This window comes from Cryptotermes secundus, unplaced genomic scaffold (genome assembly GCF_002891405.2).
Source record: "Cryptotermes secundus unplaced genomic scaffold, Csec_1.0 scaffold80, whole genome shotgun sequence".
In the NCBI taxonomy this organism is placed as follows: domain Eukaryota; kingdom Metazoa; phylum Arthropoda; class Insecta; order Blattodea; family Kalotermitidae; genus Cryptotermes; species Cryptotermes secundus.
In genome coordinates this window covers 648,125-668,962 of record NW_019732856.1, presented here as the reverse complement: position 1 = coordinate 668,962, position 20,838 = coordinate 648,125, and the positions used below count along the sequence as shown (strand labels likewise).

General features: G+C 40.0%; 1 protein-coding gene across 1 annotated transcript in view; it reads right to left on the bottom strand.

Moving 5' to 3' along the window:
- The window catches only part of LOC111867733 (polyhomeotic-like protein 2), a 113,449-nt gene that overhangs the window by 12,380 nt on the left and 80,231 nt on the right, over positions 1–20,838 (bottom strand). The window contains exons 7-15 of the mRNA XM_023857833.2: positions 17,130–17,217; positions 16,910–17,055; positions 14,124–14,364; positions 12,410–12,654; positions 10,358–10,491; positions 3,581–3,921; positions 2,610–2,968; positions 1,897–2,077; positions 1,210–1,422 (exon numbers count right to left, since the gene is read on the bottom strand). Coding sequence (XP_023713601.1) covers positions 1,210–1,422; positions 1,897–2,077; positions 2,610–2,968; positions 3,581–3,921; positions 10,358–10,491; positions 12,410–12,654; positions 14,124–14,364; positions 16,910–17,055; positions 17,130–17,217 — 1,948 coding nt within the window. The remainder of the gene's footprint in view (positions 1–1,209; positions 1,423–1,896; positions 2,078–2,609; positions 2,969–3,580; positions 3,922–10,357; positions 10,492–12,409; positions 12,655–14,123; positions 14,365–16,909; positions 17,056–17,129; positions 17,218–20,838) is intronic.

Below are 20,838 nucleotides of genomic sequence, written 5' to 3'. Positions count from 1 at the left end.
TTATACCTCTCTCCACATGAACTCTGTGCATTGTTTGTTTACACACTGCCAGTCTCTCCCTAACCCTTTCCACCACCGGGTAGTGGTCAATATTACAATCTGATGCCCTGAACGATCAGACATCAAGTATACTTGAATGCTTTCTCCTATCTATCAAAATATGGTGAATCTGGTTGTGTGTCTTTCCATCAGCAGTTATCCAAGTAAATTTATGAATATTACATGTGGGAACATCGTACTTTTGACGTCACAAACATTCAGAATGATATCACACCAGGAAAGGACGCCTAGAAAATCACTGAAATGTCTAGCTCAAGAGACTGGAGTGTCAAAGTCTACTGCAAGAAGGGCAACATAACTGCTGAAGCTTAGACTCTATAAAACAACAGTAATTTATGCATGCCTTGCAGCTGTGCAATCCAGCTAGCAGGGTTCATTTTTGCAGTTGGCTTCTACAGTCGGTATCAAAGGTGAGATCAATCTACAATTGACATTCTTGTCTGATGCAGCGTGGTTTCACTTGCAGGGATACATAAATATAAAATGAACCACTATTGGAGTTCAAAGAATCCACATCTAATCCGCAAAGTCCCTCTCCATCCAGTGAAAGTTTGTGCCTGGTGTGCTGTAAGTGCGAGGATTGTTGTAACTGTGTTTTTTTAATGGAACAATTAATTGCCAAAGATATCTACATATAAAGAGACAGCATTGTGAACACCTCCCATAATCTGTGAACTGTAACTGTTTTATTCTGAACGTTATCGGCCTTCAGGCGTTTTCATTCATCGGCAAAATTTGTATGTGCCTTGTGGTATCGGTGCCCCGAGTGCCATGAAGTGCAGAGCCATGGAACCAATCAACAAAGTAAAAATCCTCCCTGTTTTAATGAAGTAAAAGGCAAAATTATTCCAGGTCTTAATTAATTAAGCATCACACCATAACAATGTATGGTACAGTGCAGGTATAGTTCCACCATTCTTAACCTCAGCACTGGATGGAGGTCAACAGTCAGTTTCATACCCCTGTTGCTTTACTCCAGGAGTGTCAGTCCTAATTACCCATTATATGGGAAGCTGTGTGGGCCCCAAAGCTGGTCTGGGCATTGTAGATAAGAGAAAAATCTCTTGCCCCTGCCAGGAAACAAAACGCAACTTCTCAGTCATTTAGCCTGTAGCCTACTCAGGATACATTAAAAAGAAAACTGTATACCTTCCTGAATAACAAATCCCTCTATGACATGGGTGAGGACTTGTGGTTTCACCATGGCTTTAGGTGGGTTCTTGTCCCGCTCCCTCTCAGTGCGAACCTCTTCTGCCACAACTCCATTCTCCATCACATTCGTTGTGACACTTGTTTCCACACATCCATTCACCACCTTCTCTTCCTTGATTTGGATGGCACCATTCCCTGTGACTTGTGAGCCTGCCACATATTCACCAGCACAAGAAATATCAATAAAGAGGGGAACCATCATTATGTATTGCCACAATTCTTGAACAAGTAACACAAGCAGTGTTACATGAACATCTGTAAGGAACTTGACCCACATATTTGGAATAATTCAGAAAGCAAAGCAAGGGACACACTGTATCACTTAAAGTCAACTTCACATCTGTGCAGAATATCCTATTTTCTTGAATTTTCACTGCAACATAATCAGAACATTTCTAGTGGTAGAAATGTCACTACCAAAGTTTATGTTAAATTATTTCAATTTTATTTATGGTTTACTAATATGTTTATAGCTGTAATCAGGCTTAACTTTAAACACTTCAACCAGCTAACAAATTTTGTACTATGCCTCATTCTCTTGGAGTCTGAAAGAACTTATACAAATACGACAATATGGTACAAAATCACATACATCACAAAAATGTACTGACTGCAGTTCCTTACCATCTACATCAGCAATTTCTTGTGTCTCCATGGGCGTTGCCTGTGAAGGAGTAGAGACTGTGACAGCAGAACCCTGAGTGGTCTGCTCTTCCATCGCTTTGCTTACTGCATCATCCCGAACAGTCTGGGTGCCCATTGAACCAACTGGTGCAGCTGGTGCAGAAAGAGCTGTCAACTGCACCTGCAGAACAAGAATAAATGTGTAACACAAATTGGAAAGGTTCAGTAACATCCTATAGGCCTATTTACTCAAAGCTACCACCAGTTTAGTACCAGCCTATCTTCTTGTAAATCATTTAGCATATTTTATATGAATTCAACTTAAACTTAAAGCATAAACAATCACTCAATTACATTCCTATTTCATAATTTGTTATTTAAAGTGACTACAGCTGACTAAAGATGTGATCTATCCAGCATGTCACAAAAGCATGAGGGTTATATTTCGAAGGCAATACTACCTGAGGTAGGTAAATGAACTGGTTTTTAATGAGCCTGCTAAGAACCTTTACTGATAATCTCATGACTAAATGTGAAAACTTCACATCACATATACACAATTTTAATGGTGTTCTAGCAGCTGAGTGTCACAATTATTATTTTCATTTAAATTTACACACAGAGAGGGCATGGCTGTTCATATTCACTATTCTCCCCAAACCTGACTAAGAAGTGCATAGACAGTATGCCACTTATTCTTCAGAAGCAATTACCTGTGTTTGGAGCTGTGACTGAGACTGGGTCTGTGATGGCTGCTGCTGAGGTGATACTGTCTGAATCTGTGGTACAGCTGAGGTTACAATCATGTTTTGACTCGCCACTGTGGAAGCTAATGGTGAACATTGTTGTATGTTAGGAGGGATGGGAAGGGTTGTCTGGAGAGGCAGCGGTGAAGGAGCTGGAGCCAGTGACACTACAGGCATGACTGGGCGTTCAGGTGGGGGTGTTGAACCCATCTGTTGTACAGATGCAGCAACAGCTGCAGCTGCAGTTGCAGTTTGTTGAGCTATTTGTTGCTGGGCTACTGGCGGCCCTGGCACATGGACTGTCTGTGCTTGTACTGTTGTCATGCCTGGTGAAGGAAATATAATCATAAAATTCAATTTACTATACAAACTTCTGAGGTTGTCCCATTTTCCTAAATATCACATAGACTTAAAAATCTATGATACACACACAATACAGGGAAAAAGTTTTCACAATTACATTTTTCAGTATTGTAAAACTGCCTTGTTTTCTGTGAGTGCATCATCCTAGTCTCTTTATACATAATTAGCTATGGTCACTATTAAGGTGAGCCACCTTACCATATGTTTATAACTGCACTCAACACAGTTATCACTCAACATGACTTCTCTTCTGCTTTACAAAAGTTTGCCTTATATCTCATAAGAACCAACCGAGAACATATTTTAGCCTGCTTTTCTTATTTTTAAAAAACAGAAGGAGACTGTGGGATCACCTTGCTGTGGATCCTTCTCTAATGCCTGAAAGCCAGAAGAAATGGCAGTCACTAAGCAATGACTCCGTTATGCAACAACAGAAGAACTGTGGAATGTGGTGTTTTCTGTGCAGCCCACTGTGTATCAAATACTCAAAATGTAGTGAAATGAAAGTAGGCAATTACTTCTCCCAAGAACTCCTTGCTCTCCATGCAGTGCAGTCTCTGGAATGTTGCACTTACCCACAACAGGTTTCTGTGGCGTCTGCTGCTGAGCCTGCTGCAGTTGCTGTTGAGAAGCTTGTTGCTGTTGTTGCTGAGATTGGGCCTGAGTTTGAGATTGTGGCTGTTGTTGGAAATGCTGAAGCTGTGGTTGCTGTTGAATCTGTTGCTGAATATTAATCTGCTGCTGCTGAATCTGTTGTTGTGGCTGCTGTTGTAATGCTACTTGTTGCTGTTGTATGCCCTTGTTGTTCTGAGGGACAACAGTCTGCTGTGATTTCTCTGCTGAAACAGGGGAGCCTGCCGCCACCGTTGTAGTGGTCCCCACAGAAACAGCAGTGCCCGTGCTGGTTAGGATCATTCTAGGACAATGTAAAACAATACAATTATTTCTGAATAACATTCTCCTAGTCATGATGTAACCCACAACACCACTTTTTACCACAGATATAATGAAGCCTTCATTACAATACTAAAAGGTAAAAGGTAAAGTTGTCCCTGTGTTTAACTAATTAAGCATTATGCCATAAAAGCATATGGGGGAGTGGATGTATAGAACCACATTTTCTCGATCTCAGCACTAGATGGAGGTGAGTGGTCAGATTCACACCCCACCCAAATTAGCCCTGCGAAAAGAGCCTCTGGTACCCATTGGATAGGATTGGTGGAACTAAGAGTCAGTCTGGATGAAATGGAGAAGACAAAATATTTTACCCTAATGGGACTCGCACTCCACCTCTCGGTTGTACAGTTTGTAGCTAGACACTATACTGACTACGCTATCCCGGGTCCCCTCATGTTTACACAAACTACTTCACATACACTGTATCTTATAATGCCTCCACCATTCTTGACCTCTGCATTGGATGGATATGAGTGATCAGCTTCACGCCACAGCCGCTTCATCCCCGGGGACGGTGCCCTTGGTACCCATTGGATAGGGAACTAGATGGGGCCCTGAACTGATCTGGCTGCTGCACTTCAGGGAATCGAACCCAGGCCATACAGCCCATGGCTCATCACTATACTGAGCTCTCCAGACTCCCAAGAACAAACTGTTATCACAAATAAATTTGGACAATGAAATGAGAGTGGCCATCTCACAAGTCTGAAAAACTAAGCTGTATGAAGCTCATGCTTCACCGCGCCATTGCTCAAGCGGTTAGTTGCTGACTTCACACCGCAGCGGCCCGAGTTCGATCCTGGGTCTGGTCAAGTGGAATTTGTGGTGGACAAAGTGGTGTTGGGGCAGGTTTTCTCCGAGTACATCGGTTTCTGCAGCCAATCTTCATTCCACCAATTGCTCCACAATCACTCTCACCTGCCATCTGGGGCTGGTGCAATAGGCCAGAAGTGGCCGCAGTACAAGGGACTTAGTCCCACCCACTAGCAATAAAAATAAAGCTCATGCTTCTAATTGGAAACTGTTGATGACTGGACATAACTTCTTTTTTCAGTGAAACAGTTCTGAATTTGACAAATATGTGCCAGTTATATTTTCTCATTATACAACTCTGTTGACTTTAACATACTTCATGCATGGTCGGGTAAACAAGCTGAGACTCAATTTTAAGAATTTATTTTAAGAGCTGCAGATATGAGAATCCAAGAATTTTTCAAAGTAATCTCCTTCCAATTGTTTACAATGTTCCCAGTGCTTCAACCAATGTTCAAAACAGTTTTCAAAATCCTGGACAGGAATGTCTGCCATTTTCCCCCCCACACACACACACACACACACACACACACACACACACAAATGATTTAATGTCCTCAACATCTGAGAAACACTTTCCTTATGGCACACTCTTTGAGTTTTGGAAACAGACAGTAATCAGTTGGAGCCAAGCCAGGGGAGTATGGTGGATGTTTCATGATGGAGATGCTTTCTCCTGCTAAAAACTGTGACACTTGAAGCACAGACTGTGCTGACACATTGTTGTGGTGAAAGATAAATGTGTGCAATATCTCCCCAACTCTGTTCACTTGAACTTCACAGCATCAACAAGCATTTTCATCACCATGGAATGTCTGATTAACAGTGGTCCCTTTGGGTACAAATTCAAAATGGATGATATCCATGATGTCAAAAAGCACATAATATTGTTTTGATCTCTGACTTCTACATCCATGGCTTCTTTGGCCTGGGAGAATTCTCTGATCTCCACTCCATGGACCAGCATTTTGCCAGTTGGCAATTTCTGCACTTTGACACAAACTTTCACATCACTGTTCCATCATATGTTACATTTTCACGTCTGGATGAAGTTGACATACAGTGATCTAATGAGCTACTGTTCAATGAATACTAAACAAAGCTTATTCAAACTTTCCATCTGAGATCTGCCTTGTTGCATCACCTAACATTCCAAGTAGCAGCAAGGCCAGAGTACCTGGCACAAAATTAAAAATGAGTCTCAAAATGTATTTGCCTGACCTTGTATACCTCTTACCTAACCCCAATGAAATCAACACCATTAATTGTGGGGGGCACACACATTTATGTATAATTTTAGAGGTTGTGGTGTCTCAAAACTTGATAAATCCTGGCTTACAGACATCATGATGTCACTGCTCTGCACAGACTTCAAGCCTAGAACTTGGAATGCATTACCTATCCTAGTGTCCTGATTTACAAGCCCCTTCTTGTATCTAATTATACATTAAAGAAGTATTACTTTCCATTGTTGTGCATCTTATCTAAATAAGACATTATTAACAATGGCTTTAGTTTCAGTAAGCAATTTCAGTTGTCAATATAACTGCTTACAGTGCAACAAGTCCATGTTTATGGCAGCATGAAAAGAAAGAGACTTCCTTTTACATTCTGATTTGACATGTGTTAACTGAACCTCTGTGAAATGACAATGCTTAAAACTGCCTCTTACCTGTTCTAAACAGTTGGCAGTTCCTTTAGGATAACAATTACATCAACATAGTGTAAACAGATTTGCTTACAATAATCTTGCCCCTTTTTATAAGTCAAAATAAAGCAGCACACTAGGGCATAACAGTTACAACACATATGATAAAGGATGATTATTTAAATATTTGTGACGATTCATTATGCGTGATTATGTTGGACAATGCCCAATGCCTGAAGAGTATTTAATACAATTATGTCAGACACTGCCCAAACCTAAGGTGCATTTGATGCAACAATTCATGAGTCACTCCTCCCATATTTAAGTCACTGTTTTCAAACAAATAATTACGAACATATCTGCCACCAAAGTAAAACAAATTACATACTTAAAGTAAACTGACTGTTTTGGCAGAGGAAATTTAATATTTAAATTAAACTTTATGATGTAATTCTAATATGTAAATTTTTTTTCTGTGGCGCTACAGCCCCAATTTGGGCCTAGGCCTACCTCCATGAAACTCTTCGTTTCACTTCGGTTTACCAGATCTTACACAGTCGGTAGGACTGCTTGGGCGAGTGATCAGCTCGTCGCAAGGCCTCTACCTGTAGACAAACACAGAAAAACGCACACAAACATCCATGCCCTGAGTGGGATTTGAACCCGCGATCCTGGCTTCCAAACGAGCGAAGACAGTGCATGCCTTAGACCGCTCGGCTACCGTGACCAGCTAATATAAAATTATTACTGAATTTAATTACATTATAACAAATGTTAAAATTTATGGAAGATTAAATATATGCAGAAAAACTTTTTAATAAACATCCTATATGGATTACTATATTGTCACGTGTAGAGTGGTACACGCGATAAAAATAATGGTTCTAGATACGATGATTGGATTTATTGAACACTCAATCACAATGCTATCACTATTCTACACACTTTCAGTTCACCACTGCATGTGCACTAGGATTGTCCATCTTCACTAGTCGTCTCCTGGCAATGGATCTCAACACAGAAACTAGCACTTCAAATCACTATGAAGTCTTCTACCCTAATCTGTACTCAACTACTCTTCACAATTCACTAAAGACTTGCTCCATTCTTGTCATTGTACACTCAACTGCACTGCACACTAAGCTACAAGATCCTCATTATAAAGGCTCCATATGGACCACACAGAAACATAAGTCATGAGAATACCATCTCACCAGTCCACTGGCATGCTGACTGCTGCCTAGTAACAAGCTATAACATTCATCCTATTGTTGCCTGTGCCTATTACCTAGCAATGCTTTGAGCAAATCTGTTACAATATTCAATACTTACCTGCCTGGATGAAGTATTTAAATTAACATGCAGATAGGTAAAAAGTATTACAGTGAAACCCCCATTAAAGGTTTTCTTTGGGAGTGGTGGATTCTGAACGCTAACTGAAAAAAATTTTAACCCTTTGACGTGGTCATTTAAATTCTGCGGCCGCGGCTCCTGCGGTAATATATTCAGCCGGCCATTTAAATATTGCTCGAAAATGATTTATTCATCATTGTTCTTAAATTATATGAGATAGGATCATGAAACTTTCAATAAAATGATCTTAAAAGGTGGTTTTATAACCTTGCCTTATAATATGAGCGCCCGTTATCTCGGCAATGGAAGCAGTTGGTTTAGAATTTGAGCAGTGTATCGTACGCCTTGAAGCATGAAACTTTCACTAAAATGATCTTAAAAAATTGTTTTATAACTTTGCCTTATAATATGAGCGCCCGGTATCTTGGTAGTGGTTCAGATTTTGAGCGGAGTGTTGCACGCATTGAAGCATTCTACTATACACAGCGCTGACTCACATCACCATACCAGTACTGCGTATCTCTCTCATTTGGCTCTTTTTCCGTAAACAAAACATCTTCTGTGCGGCCTTGCCTTCCCCGTGGGGGGAATATAAGAAGAAATGTCTCTCCGTGAGTCGTATCGCTACCCAGATTAGCTGCAGTAAATTCAACCTTTATGTTATCATAACAAGTGTTGGTGCTTCTGCGTTTCATTTTCCATCCATTTTGGCGGCATAAGACGTCGTAGGGGTGACCACAGAATTCATGAAGTTATTCTAAGAACTGGCTGGTATGTAGTGAACGAAAGCAGAGCTTAGCTGGCTCAAAAAAATATTTATGGTCATCCCTCGAAACGACCACCAAGGTCAGTACGATAAAATGGCGTCAACTGGAGCGATAATACATGAAGGAATGAGTTCTTTTCCCTCCCCCACACACATCCGTATCGTCTCAGGGGGTGACCACAGTGTTCTGCCTTAAATTGTGGCGTTTTTCTAAGAACTGGGCCTTTGTACTGTGCGAAATCAATGGATCATGCGAGAATAAAGGTTTGGATATCCCTCTTCTAAGAATTCCAATTGAGTGTGTTATTGTCGCCAGCTCAGGGCAATATTATATTATAAACATCACGTCTCTGCTGTTTATATCTTCAAAGCAAAGAAAACACGCCTTTCATAAGCGTACGACGTAGAAACCGCTCGCCAGAGCCACAGGAACTTTGCTGCAAGACAGGCATATGTAACGATGACTTGGCGCAGATAAAGTCGTGTCTTATTTATACTCTGTTCTACTGACAACAGGCCAGCGAAAAATCTAACAATCTACAGCAAAACCATCAATTATTATGGGCGTTATAACATAGGTGTGCAGCTGGACGAAACATACACGTCGAACCCCCCCAGACGATTTAAATCCCTGACGAAACATACACGTCGAACCACGGCAATGGGTTAATTGAGGTAATTTTACCACTGAGACTACTGATTTGGATCACTAAAATGCAGCATTAAATGATGAAGAAAAATTAAACTAAAGAACATAAAAAGGAGATTCTATTGTATACATACACTTAAAAAATTGTCTGTACAAGGGCATTATATATAACTACTGTATACATAATCAAACACTCCATACAGAGACAGAACATATATAGAGGAATCTCTGTTTAAGGTTTTCCTTATTTAACACTCAATTTCAGTGATCCCAAATCAATGATCTCAGTGTTAACATTACATCCATTTGATATTCTCCTCAGTTTAGAATTAAAACCCATTGCTCCCAAAATAAACCTGTATATAATCTGGTAGCAGCCATGACCAGGCCCACACACCTCTGAATTCTAAACCGGTATGCTAAGTGAGGATTTGTACTCAAAGGATTCTGGTTCACTCCCAGCTATCACCACTAATATGAAAAACCAAAACAAATAAAAATTTTATTTATCAGTATAATGACATCCCATCAACTAAAGATACCCAGTGAGAGGAAAGGATCCAGCTGTGTATAACACTGAATATTAAATATACCTCACCTGTATACATCTGACACAATTGTGGGATAACAAGCTGTGTCAATGTTTCCCACAGTGGAAAGTGATACTCTTTAGGCTACAAAAGCAACTTGCCATCAATATCATAAATCCTCATCCATACTTTTCAGCATTCCAACTTAAAAATTCTTGTATGAGGGTATTATTTTTAATTTCAGTAATTCAGAATAAGCTTGTACATGTGACAGGCATAAAGGCGAACACTGTTCATACGAGTATGTATTATAAGAGAATTAAGGAATTTAGTTGTGTGCATTTCATAAGTACTTTTCCTATGGGATCCTGACATTTGGTTTAACTGTTTCCAAGATATAACAAGCCCAAAAACTTTAAGAACCACCATGATAAGATATGCCAAAAATACTATGGGCTACTTAATCCAGTCAGTACTAAGATGCAGTAATCATTTGATGATCAACACAAATATCAATCAGATGATGCAACATAACTGTGCGAGGAGACTAGGAGACTAGTACAGTTCAGACACTGTAAGATGCCTATCACAACAATCGCAAATTCGGATGTGCCATCCTGTACCAAAACAACTCACTTTGTGCCAGCCATCTGTTGGGCCTGAGATGCAGGACTTATTGCCTGAGGTTTTGTTTGGTTGGCAGCATCTGCTTTCTGTGTGGCAGCACCTGGCGCAGGAGAGGTGCGATTCACAGCAAGCTTTGTTCGTACCTGAAGATCAGAACAAGTATTATCTGTTTAACCGCACTGTCTCAATGCTACTTTTTTTTAACAAAGAAACATAAGTTAATCTGTTGTGGTGGTTGGTGCATGGTTAATGCTTTCTAGCTGTAGTGAATTTCTGAATGATATATTACAATCTGACTTGCCCATATTCCTACTCTCTAGGACCCATGTGATATATACATATAACCATCTACATGCAAACACAGTAAACCCTTAGGCATTCACCTAAAATCTAGGACAAACTCTTAACCCAAATAATGTCCTCAGGAAAATCATGAAAAAAGAACTAATTTACTGAACAAATAATTGCAAGAAGGGTTCTGTCTTCTGGGATATAATGTCATGTAGTCTGTTGGACATCAGTTAGGTTTCAGAGGAACACTGCTGACTTTCAACATATTATACTGTTTTAACCAAGGAGATAGAACTCTTTATAACCACCTCTGTGAGAGCCTCAAATCCTACAAATAATTACAAATCTTCATATATGCCTCAGTAATGTGTAGGTAAGTCAATAAGTAAGTTACTAATGGATACAGAACTTAACAAATAAGAGTAATGGTTTGAAAAATGCTTTTATTTCTCAACATAATCTCCCCGCACATTGAGGCGCTTATCCCACTGTTTCACAAGCCCCTGAAAACCAGCAGCATAAAATTGTTTGGGCTGCTGTTGAACCAGGTGGTGACTTCCCTTTATACATCTTCATCATCAGGAAAATGTTGAGCTGAGAGATGGTGTCTAAGAGGGCCAAACAAATGGAAGTCGCTTTGAGCAAGACTCATCACCCGTGACAATTCAGGCTAGCATATCATTTCCTTCATCATGGTAATGATCGAGATGCTGTAATGCCAGGCCCATTCTTTGCATTTTATGTTGTGGGGTCTGCATGCGCAGCACCCATTGTGCACAGACTTTGTGAAAACCTAACCTGTCATGCATTATGAGGTAGGCCACGCTGTGTGAACAACCAATAGCAGCAGCTATAGTGTCTATAGTTACCCTTCTGTAGGTAAGTCACTGCCTGGTTCCAACATCAGCCCAAAGAATTTTATGCTGCTGGTTTTCAGAGGCTTGTGAAACGATGGGACAAGTGCCTCAATGTACAGGGAGATTATGTTGAAAAAAAAAAAAAAAGATTTGAGGCTTTCACGGCAGTGACTATGAAGAAAGCAGTCTTCTGGGATTTGGCACCGTGTATATGTGGTGTTAACCGACGTTTCGGAGGAACGTATCGCCCCCATCTTCAGGGTAGAAGAAAAAAAAAGTATAAGAATTCTGCAAGCGACAACACCGGGAGAAATGGTAAAGCAGCTTTACCGTTTCTCACGGTGTTGTCGCTTGCAGAATTCTTATACTTTTTCTTCTACCCTGAAGATGGGGGCGATACGTTCCTCCGAAATGTCGGTTAACACCACATATACACGGTGCCAAATCCCAGAAGACTGCTTTCTTCAGTACTCTTATTTGTTTCAGTTCTATATCCATTTGTAACTTACTTATTAACTTACCCTCGTATACCACACCCATATACTTACTGTACTTTTCTTTGCTCTGATGCAAGTAAACTTATTTCATTGAAGAAGCCTTACACACATTCTTACTTCATACAGGCCCTACAGAGTGTATCAGGAGGAAAGGTTAATATTCCTTCCAATAAAGTGTAAATGTACATGTGTCAGAATGACCGATACTATGGCCTCCCAGAATACTGACCTTTCCTCCTAGGATATCATAACTAAATACTCTCCCTTAAAATCAAGAATTACAGTACCTTGAAAATACTGTATTTGAAGTCTCTTCAGTGAGTTTTGTTTTATTCAGCTTTTAACATACACTGATAAACAAACCTGGCCTAAAAATAATCATGATATTCAACTGTACCATAATTTAATAAACAAACCTTGGTTTGTGCTTTCTGTGTTTGTACTTGTGTTGAGGTGGCATTCATCTGTGTAGAACCACCTGTCTGAGTAGAGACAGAGCTGGCTGGGCGGATGGGGGAACCTGTCATAGATGGCAGGATACTGGACAGGGCTCGTGGAACAGCTGCCTTTGGCTGAATGTTAGTAGGCATCTCCATGGTCTGCCTTGGCTTTCCTGTCATCTGCTGCACACCAGGCATTGCAGTTGGTGTTGCCAGTGTAGCTGCAAACACAAGGTTCTAGTATGGCTCTATATGAACCAAAGGACTGAAACAACTGGCTATGTTATTCAAACACTGATCATGCAGCATTATCTATTGGTTCAAGTGTTACAACTCTGAATACTCAACAAATTCTTGCAATTACCAATCATTTCATTCACAGCCCTCAATATTCACCATACATATTCCATATTAATCTCAAATTATTGTAATGTATCTACAATTGTGACCTTATGAGACTACCAACCACTGTTTATATTTAATAGAGTTCAGAATTAAAATCTGAAGTCTGTCAGTGGTCAATGTCATTTGCTTTGGAGCCTGTGTCACCTAACAGGAAAGCAAGTGGTGCCATCTGTACCTACAGTGGTACCACAAGAAAACAATGATTGTGCCTGCTTAATAGTACTTGCATGACTGGATACATCAACAAACAAACAAAACAAAAGCTACATATTTTTATCATATATCTGTTGCCATATAGATCTTCAGGATTTTACACTGAGTGTAACTACTGTCACTCCCACCTCGTAAGTCTGTGTCTACCATGTTGATAGCACCATGTAAGGTTGGGTACCCATACCATATTAAATTTCATTAGAACTGACCCAATGATTTTAGAGTTGAAACATGTGGACCACAGAGACAAGACCGGCTGTAAATGTGTTCATGTTGTGCACATCATGCAAAGAAGATGAAATTGGTGGTTGAAATGGTCTCAATACCAGGGAATTTTCTAGGAAATGCCTCTTTTAAAAATGCAATGACATCACCTATTACTTCCTGATGCAAGTTAGGATTTTCAGTAATTGTCAGGAAATAAGTACTGAAGGCATCAGCAGTTACTTCTGGGATTGACCTAACTGTGCAAGTACTTCCCCAACTTTTCTTCTAGAGATGGAAACAGATCCAGCCACTGAAACACTGTGTTCAGTTTGGAATACTGAGACAATATACAGAGTCCGTAATACTAACTGTAATATTCCAGTGTTTTTAGAATTGACTTGCATATTTTTTATGTCTGATGAAAGCTGGTGCAGGAAACAAATAGGGCTGGAACATACACAGCAACAACGGTTGTACAGAAAAATTCATTTTCACACTAGGGCAACCAAATACAGTTCTCTACTCTCTGACTTTCGGACGGTAGCTGTCACATGTCGTCACATATGAAAGCTAAGACTACACTTTATGTTCTACTACTTTATGCAACATGAACTGTACGGACGTCATATAACCAATGTCGCTGTGTGTTCCAGCCCTTACAGAACATGATTCTGGGCAAAATCATTCAGTCATAACTAATGCTTTCAGTAGCTATAAATGGAACTTCTCTGAGCACAGTCTGAGGTTTTTGAATCCATCTGAATAACAATATGAAGCAGACTCCCACAAACTACTTGTCCATTAAACAATATCAACTGAATTTATTGTGAATGAATGGAAATGTCATTTCCCTGGGAACACGTACGGTTGTGAGACTGAATCTGTGGGGGTGGGCTCTGAATGAACATTCCAGTGCCATCTTGTTGTCCTCGAATAAAGATTGGATTGGGAGCTGTCAGGAGCGCTGTAGGGGACTGAATTCCCCCAGGCGCAGCTGTAGCCCATGTGATTCCTTGGGGAAGAGATGTGCCAGCAAACTGCCATGGTGAGAACTGCACTGGCTGTGAGCTTTGTTGCACTGTCCGACCTCCACCGCATGTTGTGTACTATAACAGCAACCAACACAATGTGTACAATTGTTACTTTACCTCACCAAACACATGCCTGTATCCATGTACGTAGGTCATACCGAAGGTCATAAGCAACTTTTTTTTGCATGCAACCTGGGAACAGCAGACTAAAGCAAGTATGGTGGTAAGTGGAACCAGCTGTTGTGTTAACCTTGACTGTCTTGCGACGTTAACAGCTTGCATCACGTGACCAGTATCACTCCTAACAAAATGGCCGACAACCATATGTCATTTCGCCAGTGTGCCGTCATCAAATTTCTTGTGAAAGAGGAAATCCCTGCTGCAGAAATTCACCAGAGACTTCAGCGTGCTTATGGAAGTGTGTGCATGGGTGCAAGCAGTGTTCAAAGATGGGTGAAACATTTTAAAGATGGGAACACTAGCATCGAAGATGAGCCTCGGAGCAGTCGTCCTCGAACAGCCTCAACTGAACGCAGCAAGGAAAGAGTGGATGAGATCATTCAAGATGACAGGTGTGTGACTGTGAACACAACAGTCTGAAAACTTGGAATAGGGCACAATGCAGTACAGGAGATGATTGAAAGCTTTGGCTATAGGAAAGTTTGTGCTCGTTGGGTCCCGCAGTTATTGACCGAAGACCATAAAGGTCAGCGAAAAGCCATCACCTCAGAACTGCTGCAGAGATATCGACACAAAGGCGATGATTTTTGCTCTGTATTGTGACAGGTGACAAAAGCTGGTTTCACCATTTCGAGCCTGAAACTAAACGGCAGAGTATGGAATGGCACCATTTGCATTCTCCATCAAAATAGACGGCAAGGACAGTGCCATCAGCTGCGAAGGTGATGGGCACAGTCTTCTGGGATGCAGAGGGGTTTATTCTGGCCAAATTCCTGGAACCTGGGCAAACCATCAAGGTGCTAATTATGCCCACACGCTGCACAAGCTCCGTCATGCACTGCGCGATAAACGTCCAGGATGAAACATCATCATCCTGCATGACAACGCTCACCCCCACGCTGCTCGCCTCACATTGGAAGCAATTGCAAATGTGGGGTGGGAAGTTCTTCCACATCCCTCCTATAGCCCTGATCTGGCACCCTCCGACTACCATCTTTCTGGATTTGTGAAGGATCAGCTGCATAGACGTTTTGATACAAGGGAGGCAATTCAGAAAGCAGTGTGTCAGTGTCTTCAGATGGCTGGAACGGAATTTTACAGAAGGAGAATCTTCAAACTCCCAGAACACTGGGAGAAATGTGTACAAAGAAGTGGCGATTATGCGGACAAATAAAGAAAGGTCTGTAGATTGAGGTGGTGTATGTGGTTTGTCAATAATAAAGCATGTTACTTTACAAACTACTGTTGTTCATGACTTTCAGTACGACCCTCATAGCTCCTTTACTGGGTACTGTACTCAGCTTGCACCCCACTTGCAAGCCATGACAGTTCCCATCAGGGTACAAGAATAGATTTCATCAAGGTCTCTGAATGCAAGAGAAATGGAAAGCCTTAGGCTTTCATATGTAAGCATGCTTTTCAGGATTGGTGAAATTTTCCACTGAAGGCCATTCTGCATTTAATCCAAGTCAAGTTTCGTTCAGTGGCATGCCGTACATGGAAGTAAGGGAAGCACTGCTTCCGTAGTTAAGAAATGAAAAGAAAAGAAGTCATATATAAATAATTCAATTTGAATAATAAGGATATGAATACTGTCATGTTGGCCACATGCCTTCTCCCTTCCCCTGCTTGGGGGGGGGGACCATGTTTCCTTTTGTTAATCTTCATACGAGTTCATCCCACCCGAAGTGGTCAGGGAAGCAAATTTAAGTTCGCTGGCTAGGCCTGTGATATAGAAGCGAAGGAATGTGTTCTTTTGATGGTTATGTGAAAATTAACTGTTTATGTGTGATTTCAGTCTTGTTGGGTGTTATAGGTAACATTAAGTTTTATTAAAATATTGTAAGTGCATATTTACATGGTGTAAGATTGTATTTTGATGCAACAGAAAGAAGCTATATGCGTTTAAAGGAAGCAAGTGTGATATTGTGGTACAAGTGGCAGGGGAGTGATCAGACTACATGCACAGGGCATAGCTAAAATGAATGCTGGCAGACACTGCGACTGCTACTGTGCAGTTGAAAGCCTTTTAAAACGGGGGTTTAATAGCAGGGACTTTTCTGAAAAGAAAATACTTATAGAAAAAGGATGACCGATATGCGAGTTGCCAGAACTTAAAGCACATACCAAATTATGTTTGAGGAAATTTAATTTGGACCAGTATTCTAAAACAGACCACGTCATCAAAAATTTTGCCACTAAAGACCGGAGAATAGATTTGGTCTTCAAATAAATTTTGGCGAGTTGATTGCTATCAGTTCGTTTATTAAGATACCACTGCTTCCCTTACCAAAAATAGTACTGCATGCCACTGGTTTCATTGTATATTACCAAATGAGATATATGAAATGCAAATCAATGGGAAGATAACAAAATAAATGAAGTTCAGCTAAGGGTGACTTTCCATAAATAGGATGTGAGAAAGGGCAATAAAAGTTACCTTTTGCATGTCAGTAGGTTTTGCAGCACCAGTACTGGCTGAGTGGGCAGGCAGAATATTGGGTTGGTTGCTTATCACACCCAACTGGCTGATCACTAGTGTCTGGTTTGTAGTGGTCGGAATTGTTGCATACCCAGGGAATGAAGCTGTGATATACAAAATAACATGTAACACATGTGCAATGCAACTTATTTAAGTTTCCATGTTGGCAGCCACTTACCAGCTTGTCCCTGAAGCACAGACTTCTGAGTAGTGATCATTTGTGGAGGTAGTTGGTTTGGTTGGAAGGGTTTCCCAGCAGTGATTACCTACAAGAAACACACACATTTACTGGAAGCTCTAACCACAGCATAGTTTACAATCTTCATTAAACAACAGCATAACTATATATTCAGTCCTCAGTCCATCTTTTCTCAACAGCAGGATGAAATACACCAGACTTCCAACAGTAGAAACATCAGCAAACACATTTATGGGGGACACCGACACACTTGAAAATAAGGTTAAAATTGCTTTGAAACTGAAATGGTGTTGGGGAAATATCATTATTTAATGTTCCTTCTCCATAAACATTGTTTACATGTTTCCAAGAATATCAGCAAATACTGGTTACTGAATTCTTTGGCAAACAAGTGAACCAAAACAAAAAAGAAAAGGCAAAACTGAAGCCCAAAATTAGGCGAGAAAATATAACAAAAGCAACATTCATGTTGTGGAATTATAGTACTACAATTATCAAGTTTCTGGACATTATCCATTATCTTGTTTTTTATTTAAAACAACGTTTTGGGGACTGGATTCTGTCTTCACCTTCAGGCAAAAAGCCTACTCACTCAGATAGCGATAGAATCCAGTCTCCGAAACTCTGTTTTAAATAAAAAACAGGATGATATCCAAAACTCAACAATTGTATTAATAAACTATCATCACAAACTTTTAGATCTGAAATACTGTATTGTTTGCTCTGAAGAACCACAGTTACACACCTGGAGAGATTGTGTTTTTGTCATCACATTATTTCAGAACAGTCTTGCAGACATAAACATAAGTACAATTCAACAAAATTATGATACTGCTTTTTATCTTTTTACTTTGGAGAGGGGTTATAAGCTCACTCACAATAAATCTGGATCCACACAGTAACATGATAAATTACTTCAGGCTTGCATTGTACAATCTCTATGTTTCTTCATAGTACAACATTATAAGCCTCTCACTCACGGTGTTGAAACCAACTCTTAAATTCCACATTTCGGTTTCCCCACCTGCCTACTCTATGTCCATTTACTGTCTGGGCTAGGCTGCACTTAAAATGTTTCTCTAAGTCTAAATTTGGCGATCGACTGCACAGACTGTCCTGGATTGCCACTCTACTTGGAAGCCCAATGAAACTGGTACAAAATACAAAAGAAACAAGTACAGCGTAATATCTGTGTGTGTGATAACCAATCACCAGAAGATGGGAGCAGACCCAATATACTTATCAAATATGTCGGACAATAAATAATAATTTCCTAAAGAATCAATTTACAGCCCCTTAAAAGATCATAGCACAAGGATGCAGATGCCGAACACCTTCAGTTCATACAAGCCATGAGATCAAACCAGTGTAATGCAATGCAACCAAGCGAGCCAACGAGTTAACCAGCATCCACTATCCAAGCAACGGCAGCATGTGTTCACGCCTCCATAAGCAGATCCAACACAGCACATTCTGCTCTGCAATGTGGCCCTGGTATATTCTCACTCATAATAATGCTACATTTGTTATTCTGTGTTAGTGTTAAAATTCTTATTTTGGGTAGAGAGAATAACAGATATTATTTAGTTCAATTGAGAAACAAAGCATCTGTATTAAAAACGGGCCCCATTCTAAAATTTGGTGCTTTCTAATACCAGTATCATCACATGGTTTTGGTTGTGAGATTTCTCAGCAACACATGTGACAATTCATCATAATATGTAACATCTACATCCATGAAACAAACCTTGACTCCTTAACCTGGCACAAGAAGAATGAGATGCAGTTGTGCTGTGTGGAAAACTCAAGCGAAGCTTCACCGCAGTAAGGCCCCAAAAGAGGTGTACAGGATATTACAGTGGGTAACAGGTCAAAACAACATTCCAGTGTCCCTGTAATGCATTTACAACAGAGTGGGAATCTGCAATATGTTTTGATTGATTCACTAACGTCCTACAACTTCAGCAAGGCTTCACAACCTTCAAAATGACTGATTCTAACCTTCAGGTATTTTTGCATAAAGAAGCAGCAGTCTGACCCTTATATTTCTAGATTATTCACCAGCCAGATTTCAAATTAATTATTTCTAAAAGGACTGTTAAACCAAATTCACATACAAGAAAGAAACACTGATTTTTTTTGTGTCAAAAGTTACATTCTCTGAAACTCTGTAAAGAGAATACAGAGCAGTAATTTCACAGCTTCTAGCTAGTTCTTCTGTCACAAATTAACACCATTACACTACACCTTCACATGCAAATTAAACAACATGAGCAACACTAAACTCTTTAAAGTGGTTTCTAAATGGTGTGATTTCAGTCATTTTCATTTCAGACTAAGAGCAAGTCATCATTAAAAATTTACACAAATTAACTTCTTTTTACCAATATTTATCATATCATAGTGAGAACAAGGGAAAGAGTTTTGCGCCAGTTTTTAATTAACGAAATGATCTTCAGTAATGTCTGAAAACTGCCATCACTCATGGCACTGGAATGCAAGGCAGAGGTAAGCAACTATATGAATGGGTGGGTAACCTGTGCTGCCGTGGCTGGTAATGTAGCTGCTGTCAGTTTGGCTGGCACCAGAGGAGTTCCACTTGCATTGCCACCTGGTTTGGTAGCGGTAGTCGCCGTGAATTGAAAACTCGCCAAGCTCCCCAAACTCTGTGTTGGTAATCAAAGTAACAACTAAGGGGACATCATTCACTCTGACTGAACTGAACACATACTCTTAATGAGATTATGCTGTAAAGGACCTGAAATGCTTGGTCCATTGGTAAATGAAGGAAATTCTGATAAACTTATGGGGTTCAGTGCTCTGAGCAAAGCCGGCTCATCGGTAAACTAAGGAAATTCTGATAAACTTCTGGGGTTCAGTATTAGAGCAAAGCCTGGAAATTAACACTTTTCATAAATGATTATATAGGAGTTTGAAAGTAGTAAAACAGGTGGGTGGAAAATGAACACTCATGTGAGGATCCTAATATTTTTTTCTCTTCGTATGGTATACAAACGAGATTTGATAGAAATAATTATGAAAGGAGTACTCAACAGACAGAAGTTTAGTAACAATTGTTCTGTGGAGTGTCTGAGAGAAATCATCTATGGTAGCAACACAAGCATTCTTATAAATTAATGATAACATTAACCCTGTCAGTGGCATAAACAGTGCCCTATACTTAGGAACACTTGAATACAATTGATGTTTCACAGGGACCATGAAGAGAAATTCTTGCTCCTTTCAACAATCCCTCAAGTTTGTATTTAAATCACCACTACACTGCCTGCAGAACAGCACTGACATTGCCATGCAGCGCCCAATTCATATTTATTTGAAATTTTGCTATATTTAACACTGAAGTTTACTTCTTCTGATTTCTACAAGACAGCCCATACTTAATTTAAAAAAAAAAAAATGTGCAGATCACTTCCATAATTCCTGCTTTTGAGATTAAGAGTGACAAAAAAAATTACAACTCCAGTGTCCATAGTTTTCTATACTGATTACCCAGCAAACATTCCACAGTCTATATGGTGTGTGCTGCCATATTATTCTGCTGTCTGAAAACAAGTTCAATAACTGTCAATGAACACCATATCACTGTGAAATATTTCAATGGATTAATTTTTTTATACAAATGTATATCCTCACTCAGCACCTTTTGTGTAACATCCTTTCCTTTTCA